General features: G+C 47.2%; 1 protein-coding gene across 1 annotated transcript; it reads right to left on the minus strand.

Annotated features, from left to right (window-relative positions):
* Positions 1–937: 937 nt before the first annotated feature.
* On the minus strand, positions 938–11,823 carry LOC135534698 (lysyl oxidase homolog 3B-like). The gene is made up of 5 exons (XM_064961603.1): positions 11,718–11,823; positions 11,461–11,567; positions 8,348–8,528; positions 3,492–3,646; positions 938–1,003 (listed from the first exon to the last, which is right to left on the minus strand). The coding sequence occupies exons 2-5, from the start codon at positions 11,536–11,538 to the stop codon at positions 938–940; spliced, it is 480 nt and encodes a 159-aa protein (XP_064817675.1). The 5' UTR covers positions 11,539–11,567; positions 11,718–11,823.
* Between the last annotated feature and the right edge of the window lie 1,049 nt (positions 11,824–12,872).

Below are 12,872 nucleotides of genomic sequence, written 5' to 3' on the forward strand. Positions count from 1 at the left end.
GGTATTCAAACATTTTCAGCGGGGACCCAGAATTTCATGGAACCCCATTATCTCTACAGTTATTTTTCCGCATCCCAAACCTACTGAAACAACCTTCAAATCGGATTTATACGTTGACAAATAAACCTTTTTATCAAAAATAAAAACAAACCAATAAATACATTTACTCAATAAAGTTGTATCTTTCAAAATATCTTTCTAAAAAACATTTGTATATTGTTCCTTACAATAATATGTACTCTTATATTCTATATATATATATATATATATATATATATATACTAAACTAAAATATAAACATGTAGGGTGTTGGTCGCATGTTTTATTCGCACAAAAAAGCTTATTTCTCTCAAATGTTGTGCAGAAATTTGTATACATCCCTGTTAGTGAGCCTTTCACCTTTGCCAAGATAAGCCAGCCACCAGGTGTGGCATATCAAGAAGCTGATTAAACAGTATGATCATTACAGAGGTGATCCCTAGCCATGAGATCCCTAGCCATGAGATCCCTAGCCATGAGATCCCTAGCCATGAGGTCCCTAGCCACGAGATCCCTAGCCACGAGATCCCTAGCCACGAGGTCCCTAGCCACGAGGTCCCTAGCCACGAGATCCCTAGCCACGAGATCTCTAGCCATGAGATCCCTAGCCATGAGATCCCTAGCCATGAGATCCCTAGCCATGAGGTCCCTAGCCATGAGGTCCCTAGCCATGAGATCTGCGGAACAAATCCGAGGTTGGAGATTCATGGTAATTGTAGTCCATGTTTATAACCTGGTTTAAGCATGTTCTATTAGCACTGTACAAGCCGTTAGCTTGGTTAATACACCTACTTGCAGGCCGTGGTTAGCGTAGCCTAGCCCCAGTTGTCTGCAGGCCACCATGGCCTCCCTTGGTGCTCCAGGCCCCTCCACAGATCAGCCCCCAGATCCTGGTCCCTTAGCCTCCTGTGTTCAGCACCTCCACCCGCCCCCTCATACCGCGTACGGCCCCTGTCAGACGGATCTGTGGTTGGGCAGACGGGTTAGGAAGCGGAGGGCAGGGGTGGTGTGTGGATTGGGGTTAGTATGGGCGATTACGGCCTGGCTGAACACAGGGCGTTTATCCAGACATACAGCACTTTGATTCAATCAGTTCTGCCTAACCCTTCGATAACCGACAACTGCATAGCGGTTTCATTGTTTTTATTTAGGCGATGTCGGAGGTGGAACTGCGTTAAATCAGCAAGCAGCTCCCGCCGTTATCTCTATTGCGGACGTTGCCATTGGATGTTGCCATTGGATGTTGCCATTGGATGTTGCCATTGGATGTTGCCATTGGATGTTGCCATTGGATGTTGCCATTGGATGTTGCCATTGGGCGTTGCCATTGGGCGTTGCCATTGGGCGTTGCCATTGGACGTTGCCATTGGACGTTGCCATTAGATTAGTAATAATCCCACATAGCCTTGATACAATTTGGAACAGTGGAATGTTGTCAGCTTCAACACAGTTCCACCTCTGTCACTGCCAAAATCACAGCAATGCGGGAGTCAGCTATCTCAGTTAAGGCTTGATCTGATTAAATCTCTGCCATCCAAATGGCACCCTATTCCCTATATAATGTACTACTTACCAGGGCCCATAGGGCTTTGATCAAAAGTAGTGCACTTTGTAGGGATTTAGGGTGCATTTGTGATGGATACTTTGATTTATGGGTTAAAGGCATGTGTTTGATGAGAGTAAAGGAAGTCATGACACACATCACATAGTCAGAATGTGTCCAGGTTTACGTCTCTCATCACAATACTACTAACATTGTATTGAACATTACTGAGGCACACACTCCTGCTCGATCAGGAATCTATTACCAAGGTCAACACGTCATTGATCAATAAACAGTTTAAGATTCACAGTAAACAATATATCCCCCTCTTTGCAAAAACTAAATTACTTGACTAAACTTTTACTTAGTTTGTTCTCTATGATCATATTATCATAATTCTATCAGTAAAACAGGATATAACAATGACTGCAATGAACAGAACAGAACATAATAGAAAATAACAGAATAGAATAGAACATAACAGAATAGATCAGAACATAATACAATAGAACAGAAAAGAATGGAACATAATAGAATAGAACAGAATAGAACATAACCAAATAGATCAGAACATAATACAATAGAACAGAATAGAACATAATACAATAGAACAGACAGAATAGAACATAATAGAACAGAATAGAATAGAACATAATAGAATAGAACAGAATAGAACAGAACATAACAGAATAAATCAGAACATAATAGAATAGAACAGAACATAATAGAACAGAACATAAGAGTTGAGTCACCGATGTGATCTTCCTGTCTGGGTTGGCGCCACCCCTTGGGTTGTGTCATGGCGGAGATCTTTGTAGACTATACTCAGCCTTGTCTCAGGATGGTAAGTTGGTGGTTGAAGATATCCCTCTAGTGGTGTGGGGGCTGTGCTTTGGCAAAGTGGGTGGGGTTATATCCTTCCTGTTTGGCCCTGTCCGGGGGTATCATCGGATGGGGCCACAGTGTCTCCTGACCCCTCCTGTCTCAGCCTCCAGTATTTATGCTGCAGTAGTTTGTGTCGGGGGGCTAGGGTCAGTTTGTTATATCTGGAGTACTTCTCCGGTCTTATCTGGTGTCCTGTGTGAATTTAAGTATGCTCTCTCTAATTCTCTCTTTCTCTCTTTCTTTCTCTCGGAGGACCTGAGCCCTAGGACCATGCCTCAGGACTACCTGACATGATGACTCCTTGCTGCCCCCAGTCCACCTGGCTGTGCTGCTGCTCTAGTTTCAACTGTTCTGCCTGTGATTATTATTATTTGACGATGCTGGTCATTTATGAACATTTGAACATCTTGGCCATGTTCTGTTATAATCTCCACCTGGCACAGCCAGAAGAGGACTGGCCACCCCTCATAGCCTGGTTCATCTCTAGGTTTCTTCCTAGGTTTTGGCCTTTCTAGGGGAGTTTATCCTAGCCACCGTGCTTCTACACCTGCATTGCAGGTTTTAGGCTGTGTTTCTATACAGCACTTTGAGATATCAGCTGATGTACGAAGGGCTTTATACATACATTTGATTTGATTTGAATAGAACAGAACATAATAGAGTAGAACAGAACATAATATAATAGAACATAACAGAGTAGAACAGAACATAATAGAACAGAACAGAACATAATAGAATAGAACAGAACATAATAGAACAGAACATAACAGAGTAGAACAGAACATAATAGAATAGAACAGAAGATAATAGAATAGAACAGAACAGAATAGAACAGAACATAATAGAACAGAACATAATAGAACAGAACATAATAGAACAGAACATAATAGAACAGAACAGAATAGAACATAATAGAATATAACATAATAGAATAGAACAGAATAGAACAGAACAGAATAGAACAGAATATAACATAACATAACATAACATAACAGAATAGAACAGAGATTAGTTAGTCTCTGACCGAGTTCTCCAGGGCCATGTATGGCGTGTTGCACCTCACAGCGGCGTCTTCTACATGCTGGCAGTCCTCTGAGGTTATGTTCTTAAAGCCACAGTTCCACATCGACTTCTCCGTCCCCAGACACAGGACCTCATTCATGTGGATAGGACCCATCCCTAAAGGCACACACAGACACACCAGTGGAGGTCGCGATGTTTAAGATGAGGAGGATATCGGATGACTGTCATTCATATTCCATTCACCCAGTTCCATCCACCCAGGGGCGGCAGGGTAGCCTAGTGGTTAGAGCGTTGGACTAGTAACAGTGATGGGTTTAGGTGACTGTCATTCATATTCACCCAGTTCAATGTAACAGTGACGGGTTTAGGTTACTGTCATTCACCCAGTTCAATGTAACAGTGACAGGTTTAGGTTACTGTCATTCATATTCACTCAGTTCAATGTAACATCAATAGGTTTAGGTTACTGTCATTCATATTCACCCAGTTCAACGTAACAGTGACAAGTTTAGGTTACTGTCATTCACCCAGTTCAATGTAACAGTGACAGGTTTAGGTTCCTGTCATTCATATTCACCCAGTTCAATGTAACATCAATAGGTTTAGGTTACTGTCATTCATATTCACCCAGTTCAATGTAGCAGTGATAGGTTTAGGTTACTGTCATTCACATTCACCCAGTTCAATGTAGCAGTGACAGGTTTAGGTTACTGTCATTCATATTCACCCAGTTCAATGTAACAGTGATAGGTTTAGGTTACTGTCATTCATATTCACCCAGTTCAATGTAACAGTGACGGGTTTAGGCTATTACATGACACTCTAATCGTCCCTGTATCCATCATGAGGTTACTACAACCTGGCCTATGAATGAATGTTCACAACGTAAGTGCACACAGGTCGAGAGAATTTAGAGTAATCAAGGTGACAGAGTGACACATTCAGTACCGCCTTGCACACTCTGGCCTGCATCTAGCTGATCTAGGGTGTAATCATTAGTCCAACAGTAGCAAACGAGAGTTTCTATTGGACAAATTCAGGTATGTTTAACCCCGTTTTGTTCCGTTTGCTTTTTTAGCAGAATCGGTGCAATGAATACACCTCTGATCACTCGCAAACACAGTTCACTTTCATACCAGACACATACAAACAGCTCATTGTATATATAATTCCTTCTCACATTCATCTATGCGCTCTGCTCCTCTCATATTTTCCCTTCGCTTGTGGACCTCAGTGTAGAACACATCAGCAGTCTGTGACCAGGTGAACAAAATATACGTACTAGAAAATATAGCTAGTTCTCTCTCTGTCTCTGTGTCTCTCTCTCTGTCTCTCTGTCTCTCTCTCTGTGTCTCTCTCACTCTCTGTATATCTCTCTCTGTGTCTCTCTCTCTCTCTGTGTGTCTCTCTGTGTCTCTCTCTCTCTCTCTCTGTGTCTGTCTCTGTGTGTGTCTCTCTCTCTGTGTGTGTCTGTCTCTGTGTGTCTCCCTCTCTCTCTGTGTGTCTGTCTCTGTGTGTGTCTCTCTCTCTGTCTCTGTGTCTCTCTCTCTGTCTTTGTGTCTCTCTCTCTCTCTGTATCTCTCTCTCTGTGTATCTCTTTCTGTGTCTGTCTCTGTGTGTCTCTCTCTCTCTCTGTGTCTGTCTCTGTGTGTGTCTCTTTCTCTCTGTGTGTCTGTCTATGTGTGTCTCCCTCTCTCTCTCTGTGTCTGTCTATGTGTGTGTCTCTCTCTCTGTGTCTGTCTCTGTGTGTCTCTCTCTCCCTCTGTGTCTGTCTCTGTGTGTCTCTCTCTCTCTCTGTGTCTGTCTCTGTGTGTCTCTCTCTCCCTCTGTGTCTGTCTCTGTGTGTCTCTTTCTCTCTGTGTGTCTGTCTATGTGTGTCTCCCTCTCTCTCTCTGTGTCTGTCTATGTGTGTCTCTCTCTCTCTCTGTGTGTGTCTGTCTCTGTGTCTCTCTCTCTCTCAGTCAACTACTCACCACATTTTATACACTGCAGTGCTAGCTAGCTGTAGCTTATGCTTTCAGTACTAAATTCATTCTCTGATCCTTTGATTGGGTGGACAACATGTCAGTTCATGCTGCAAGAGCTCTGATAGGTTGGAGGATGTCCTCTGGAAGTTGTCATAATTACAGTGTCATTCTATGGAAGGGGGTGAGAACCACGAGCCTCCTAGGTTTTGTATTGAAGTCGATGTACCCAGAGAAGGATGGAAGCTAGTTGTCCTCCGGCTACACCACGGTGCTACTCTACAGAGTGCTGTTGAGTCGACTGTAAACCTTCATTGCAACATTTTTATTAATTATTTGGTAATGTGAATATATTTAGTTTTATCTTAAAAGGATCACTTTTTTCATTTTTCACTATTTTTGTTTTTATGAAATTCACTGAGGAGCATGGTCCTCCCCTTCCTCCTCTGAGGAGCCTCCTCTGAAGTATCTATTCTAACGAACACTCCAAGACCAGCAGAGTCTCACACCGATGTGGGATAGGACACTCAAACCCTTTTACTGCACCTGTACATAGCCCATCTATAACTTAGCCCAAACAACTACCTCTTCCCCTACTGTATTTATTTATTTTGCTCCTTTGCACCCCATTATTTTTATTTCTACTTTGCACATTCTTCCACTGCAAATCTACCATTTGTGTTTTACTTGCTATATTGTATTTACTTTGCCACCATGGCCTTTTTTTGCCTCCCTTATCTCACCTCATTTGCTCACATTGTATATAGGCTTATTTTTCAAACTGTATGTCGAACTGCTTTGCTTTATCTTGGCCAGGTCGCAATTGTAAATGAGAACTTGTTCTCAACTTGCCTACCTGGTTAAATATATATATATATATTTTTTATTTACCTTTATTTAACTAGGCAAGTCAGTTAAGAACAAATTCTTATCTTCAATGACGGCCTAGGAACAGTGGGTTAACTACCTACTTCAGGGGCAGAACAACAGATTTGTACCTTGTCAGCTCGGGGATTCGATCTTGCAACCTTTCGGTTACTAGTCCAACGCTCTAATAAATAAAATGTAAATAAATAAATAAAATAAGCAGTCTGTTAAGTTGGGCGATAGTAACTCGTTAAACAACTTTTCTCAAATTCCTAATGAGTTAATTGTTTCATGATTAATTTCATCGGGTGACAATTAAACATAGTTAGTTTGATTGGATAAATAACAGTCATCAGAATAATGATAGTCACGTCACGACAGCAGACTGATCGATAATGTCAAAAGCAGCACTTTAGTCTATTAAAACAGCCCCCACAATCTTTTTATCATCAATTTCTCTCAGCCAATCATCAGTCATCTGTGTAAGTGCTGTGCTTGTTGAATGTCCTTCCCTATTAGTGTGCTGAAAGCCTGTTGTTAATTTGTTTACTGTGAAATAGCATTGTATCTGGTCTATCTGTAAATAACATTGTATCTGGTCTATCTGTAAATAGCATTGTATCTGGTCTATCTGTAAATAGCATTGTATCTGGTCTATCTGTAAATAGCATTGTATCTGGTCTATCTGTAAATAGCATTGTATCTGGTCTATCTGTAAATAGCATTGTATCTGGTCTATCTGTAAATAGCATTGTATCTGGTCTATCTGTAAATAGCATTGTATCTGGTCTATCTGTAAATAGCATTGTATCTGGTCTATCTGTAAATAGCATTGTATCTGGTCTATCTGTAAATAGCATTGTATCTGGTCTATCTGTAAATAGCATTGTATCTGGTCTATCTGTAAATAGCATTGTATCTGGTCTATCTGTAAATAGCATTGTATCTGGTCTATCTGTAAATAGCATTGTATCTGGTCTATCTGTAAATAGCATTGTATCTGGTCTATCTGTAAATAGCATTGTATCTGGTCTATCTGTAAATAGCATTGTATCTGGTCTATCTGTAAATAGCATTGTATCTGGTCTATCTGTAAATAGCATTGTATCTGGTCTATCTGTAAATAGCATTGTATCTGGTCTATCTGTAAATAGCATTGTATCTGGTCTATCTGTAAATAGCATTGTATCTGGTCTATCTGTAAATAGCATTGTATCTAGTCTATCTGTAAATAGCATTATATCTGGTCTATCTGTAAATAGCATTGTATCTGGTCTATCTGTAAATAGCATTGTATCTGGTCTATCTGTAAATAGCATTGTATCTGGTCTATCTGTAAATAGCATTGTATCTGGTCTATCTGTAAATAGCATTGTATCTGGTCTATCTGTAAATAGCATTGTATCTGGTCTATCTGTAAATAGCATTGTATCTGGTCTATCTGTAAATAACATTGTATCTGGTCTATCTGGTCTATCTGTAAATAACATTGTATCTGGTCTATCTGGTCTATCTATAAATAGCATTGTATCTGGTCTATCTGTAAATAGCATTGTATCTGGTCTATCTGTAAATAGCACTGTATCTGGTATATCTGTAAATAGCATTGTATCTGGTCTATCTGTAAATAGCATTGTATCTGGTCTATCTGTAAATAGCATTGTATCTGGTCTATCTGTAAATAGCATTGTATCTGGTCTATCTGTAAATAGCATTGTATCTGGTCCAGAAGTCTACTAAGGGTTGGTAACAGGCTGATTGGTGGGCTATTTGAGCCAGTAAAGGGGACTTTACTATTCTTAGGTAGAGGAATGACTTTAGCTTCCCTCCAGGCCTGAGGGAACACACTCTCTAGTAGGCTTATATTGAGGATATGGAAAATAGGAGTGACAATATCATACACTATTATCCTCAGTCATTTTCCATCCCTTGTCAGACCCCGGTGGCTTGTCATTGTTGATAGACAACGATCATTTTTTCACCTCTTCCACACTTAGAAGATTAAACCACAGTGCTCAGTCCTCACCTTGTCCCATGCGAGCACCAGTCAGGGCCTCCTTGGCAGATCCAAAGCCCAGCTCCCTACACACTACGCTGGCAGACAGCAGGGTCCAACGGTCGTCACACACCGTGCCCCACTCATTGTTCCTCAGTACCTCCACTCTGCCCTCACCCAGCTTGGCACCACCCTTCAGCCTCACCGTGCTCTGATGAGAGAAGGAGAGGAGAGGGAGGAGAAACAAGGGAGGAGAGGAGAGGAGGGGGGAGAGACACACATGGGAGGGGAGGGAGGAGAGGAGACACAGGGGAGGAGAGGAGACACAGGGGAGGAGAGGAGACACAGGGGAGAGGAGGAGACACAGGGGAGGAGAGGGGAGGAGACACAGGGATGGGGAGGAGAGGAGGGGGGAGAGACACACATGGGAGGGGGAGGGAGGAGAGGAGACACAGGGGAGGAGAGGAGCCACAGGGGAGAGGAGGAGACACAGGGGAGAGGAGGAGACACAGGGGAGGAGAGGGGAGGAGACACAGGGATGGGGAGGAGAGGAGGGGGGAGAGACACACATGGGAGGGGAGGGAGGAGAGGAGACACAGGGGAGGAGAGGAGCCACAGGGGAGAGGAGGAGACACAGGGGAGAGGAGGAGACACAGGGGAGGAGAGGGGAGGAGACACAGGGATGGGGAGGAGAGGAGGGGGGAGAGACACACATGGGAGGGGAAGGAGGAGAGGAGACACAGGGGAGGAGAGGAGACACGGGGGAGGAGAGGAGACACAGGGGAGGAGAGGAGACACAGGGGAGAGGAGGAGACACAGGGGAGGAGAGGGGAGGAGACACAGGGAAGGGGAGGAGAGGAGGTGGGAGAGACACACATGGGAGGGGAGGGAGGAGAGGAGACACAGGGGAGGAGAGGGGAGGAGACACAGGGGAGGAGACACAGGGGAGGAGAGGAGACACATGGGAGAGACGGGAGGAGAAACAGGGGAGGAGAGGGGAGGAGACACAGGGGAGGAGAGGGGAGGAGACACAGGGGGAGGAGAGGAGACACATGGGAGAGAGGGGAGGAGACACAGGGGAGGAGAGGGGAGGAGACACAGGGGAGGAGAGGGGGAGGAGACACAGGGGAGGAGAGGAGACACATGGGAGAGAGGGGAGATACAGGGGAGGCAGGAGAGGAGACACAGGGGAGGGAGGGGAGGAGACACAGGGGAGGGAGGGGAGGAGACACAGGGGAGGGAGGGGAGGAGACACAGGGGAGGGAGGGGGAGGAGACACAGGGGAGAGAGGGGAGGGAGACACAGGGGAGGGAGGGGGAGGAGACACAGGGGAGAGAGGGGAGGAGACACAGGGGAGGAAGGGGAGGAGACACAGGGGAGGGAGGGGAGGAGACACGGGAGGGAGGGGAGGAGACACAGGGGAGAGAGGGGGAGGAGACACAGGGGAGGGAGGGGAGGAGACACAGGGGAGAGAGGGGAGGAGACACAGGGGAGGAAGGGGAGGAGACACAGGGGAGGAGAGGAGACACATGGGAGGAGAGGAGACACATGGGAGGAGAGGAGACACAGGGGAGGGAGGGGAGCAGACAGGGGTGGAGAGGAGACACAGGGGAGGGAGGGAAGGAGACACAGGGGAGGGAGGGAAGGAGACACAGGGGAGGAGAGGAGACACAAGGGAGGAGAGGATACACATGGGAGGAGAGGAGACACAGGGGAGGGAGGGGAGCAGACAGGGGAGGAGAGGAGACACAGGGGAGGGAGGGAAGGAGACACAGGGGAGGAGAGGGGAGGAGACACAGGGGAGGAGAGGGGGAGGAGACACAGGGGAGGAGAGGAGACACATGGGAGAGAGGGGAGGAGACACAGGGGAGGAGAGGGGAGGAGACACAGGGGAGGAGAGGGGGGAGGAGACACAGGGGAGGAGAGGAGACACATGGGAGAGAGGGGAGATACAGGGGAGGCAGGAGAGGAGACACAGGGGAGGGAGGGGAGGAGACACAGGGGAGGGAGGGGGAGGAAACACAGGGGAGGGAGGGGAGGAGACACAGGGGAGGGAGGGGAGGAGACACAGGGGAGAGAGGGGAGGAGACACAGGGGAGGGAGGGGAGGAGACACAGGGGAGAGAGGGGAGGAGACACAGGGGAGGAAGGGGAGGAGACACAGGGGAGGGAGGGGAGGAGACACGGGAGGGAGGGGAGGAGACACAGGGGAGAGAGGGGAGGAGACACAGGGGAGGGAGGGGAGGAGACACAGGGGAGAGAGGGGAGGAGACACAGGGGAGGAAGGGGAGGAGACACAGGGGAGGAGAGGGAGACACATGGGAGGAGAGGAGACACATGGGAGGAGAGGAGACACAGGGGAGGGAGGGGAGCAGACAGGGGTGGAGAGGAGACACAGGGGAGGGAGGGAAGGAGACACAGGGGAGGGAGGGAAGGAGACACAGGGGAGGAGAGGAGACACAAGGGAGGAGAGGATACACATGGGAGGAGAGGAGACACAGGGGGGAGGGAGGGGAGCAGACAGGGGAGGAGAGGAGACACAGGGGAGGGAGGGAAGGAGACACAGGGGAGGAGAGGAGACACAAGGGAGGAGAGGAGACACATGGGAGAGAGGGGAGGAGACACAGGGGAGGGGAGGAGAGGAGACACAGGGGATGGAGGAGCCACAGGGGAGAGAGGAGAGGAGACACAGGGGAGGGGAGGAGACACATGGGAGAGAGGGGAGGAGACACAGGGGAGAGAAGGAGACACATGGGAGGGGAGGAGACACAGGGAGGGGAGGAGACACCGGGGAGGGGAGGAGACACCGGGGAGAGAGGGGAGGAGACACAGGGGAGGGAAGGAGACACATGGGAGGGGAGGAGAGGAGACACAGGGGAGGGAGGGGAGGAGACACAGGGGAGGGAGGGGAGGAGACACAGGGGAGGAGAGGGGAGGAGAGGAGACACAGGGGAGGAGAGGAGACACATGGGAGAGAGGAGACACAGGGGAGGGAGGGGAGGAGACACAGGGGAGGGAGTGGAGGAGACACAGGGAAGGGGAGGAGACACAGGGGAGAGAGAATCAAAAACTGTAGTTGAAGCTTCAAGTATATGCCAGTGAGATACAAATGCACAGGTGTACCCACCCACCCAGGTACTTTACCGTGGTTTTCAGTTTCTTCTTCAGTCCGTTGTTGTGTACGTACTGTGGTCCAGGTACACAGCTGACCACAACTGGCATGCCGCCCTTACAGGAACCTGTGGCATTACCTATGGAGTCAGATTACACACGGAATTATGTAAATACACAGAACATAACTCACAAATACACACCAATATATCACACATACAGTCTGATCATGGTGCTTGTTTGGGAGGTATGCTCAGTATATTTACATCAGAGTCTCCCTCTATAATTACCCTTGTTGAACTCCAGGGGGCAGGCTGCCAGGTGGACCTCAGTGCCAACACATGCCACAGAGTGGAGGTGGTACTGGTTCTTCTGACGCTCTGTGTTCAGTCTGGAGGGGTTTGAACGGGGGAGGAGGGGGAGGAGGGGGAGGGAGGGGGAGAGGAGGGGGAGGAGGGGGAGGAGGGGGAGGGGAGGGGGAGGAGGAGGGAGGAGGGGGAGGAGGGGGAGGAGGGGGAGGAGGGGGAGGAGGGGGAGGAGGGGGAGGAGGGGAGAGGAGGAGGGAGGAGGGGGGAGGAGGAGGGTGCAAAAAAGAATGGCTGTGGTCTGAACACAAGGCTGAAGCTCTGAGGAACTTGGCTGTGTGCATCGGGGGTTTAGTCAATTCCATTGCAGTACCAGTCAAATCAGAAAGTAAACCAAATTCCAATTCCAAATGATTGTTAATTAAAAAGCATACAAATTGGAATTTCAGTGTACTTCCTGAATTGACGTCATTTATATGTAATTGACCCCAACACTGGAGTAAGTGAGTGATTTTATTATTCTCAGTTGCAATTCACTGAAGCTTTTCAGCTCCTCATATGATTGTTGCACCAGACACCGAGTCTGGCTGACTGTCTGCCACATGTACAATGATGCACGTAGATGTTTTTCATTTATACTTGTATAAACTATGAACTCCTAAATCCTTTTCAAAACAATTGCAGCTGTATGGTTGGACGTCGTCAAAACAAGACTTTCACAGAAAACCTGAAGTTACCTTTTGTCTTCGGTACAAAGACGACCTTCTTATTTGTGCACCGACAGCCAAGATGCAACCTGGCTTAGTAATATTTTATGCAGTATCTACCTGTATGTTTTCAACCACACATGAACAGCTGGATCCCCCTGGACAGAGTTATATACCTGCTGGTTCCCCCTGGACAGAGTTATAGTCCTACTGGTTCCCCCTGGACAGAGTTATAGTCCTACTGGTTCCCCCTGGACAGAGTTATAGTCCTACTGGTTCCCCCTGGACAGAGTTATATACCTACTGGTTCCCCTGGACAGAGTTATAGTCCTACTGGTTCCCCCTGGACAGAGTTATAGTCCTACTGGTTCCCCCTGGACAGAGTTATAGTCCTACTGGTTCCCCTGGACAGAGTTATAGTCCTACTGGTTCC

Source organism: Oncorhynchus masou, unplaced genomic scaffold (genome assembly GCF_036934945.1).
Source record: "Oncorhynchus masou masou isolate Uvic2021 unplaced genomic scaffold, UVic_Omas_1.1 unplaced_scaffold_3826, whole genome shotgun sequence".
Lineage (NCBI taxonomy): Eukaryota > Metazoa > Chordata > Actinopteri > Salmoniformes > Salmonidae > Oncorhynchus > Oncorhynchus masou.

Coding starts and splice junctions, on each gene's coding strand:
- LOC135534698 (XM_064961603.1), bottom strand. CDS start 11,538: ATGCCAGTTGTGGTCAGCTGTGTACCTGGACCACAGTACGTACACAAC. Junction 3,647..8,347: donor TGGTGCTCGCATGGGACAAG/GTGAGGACTGAG, acceptor GTGTGCCTTTAG/GGATGGGTCCTATCCACATG. Junction 1,004..3,491: donor ACATGGCCCTGGAGAACTCG/GTCAGAGACTAA, acceptor GCCCAACCACAG/ATCCGTCTGACAGGGGCCGT.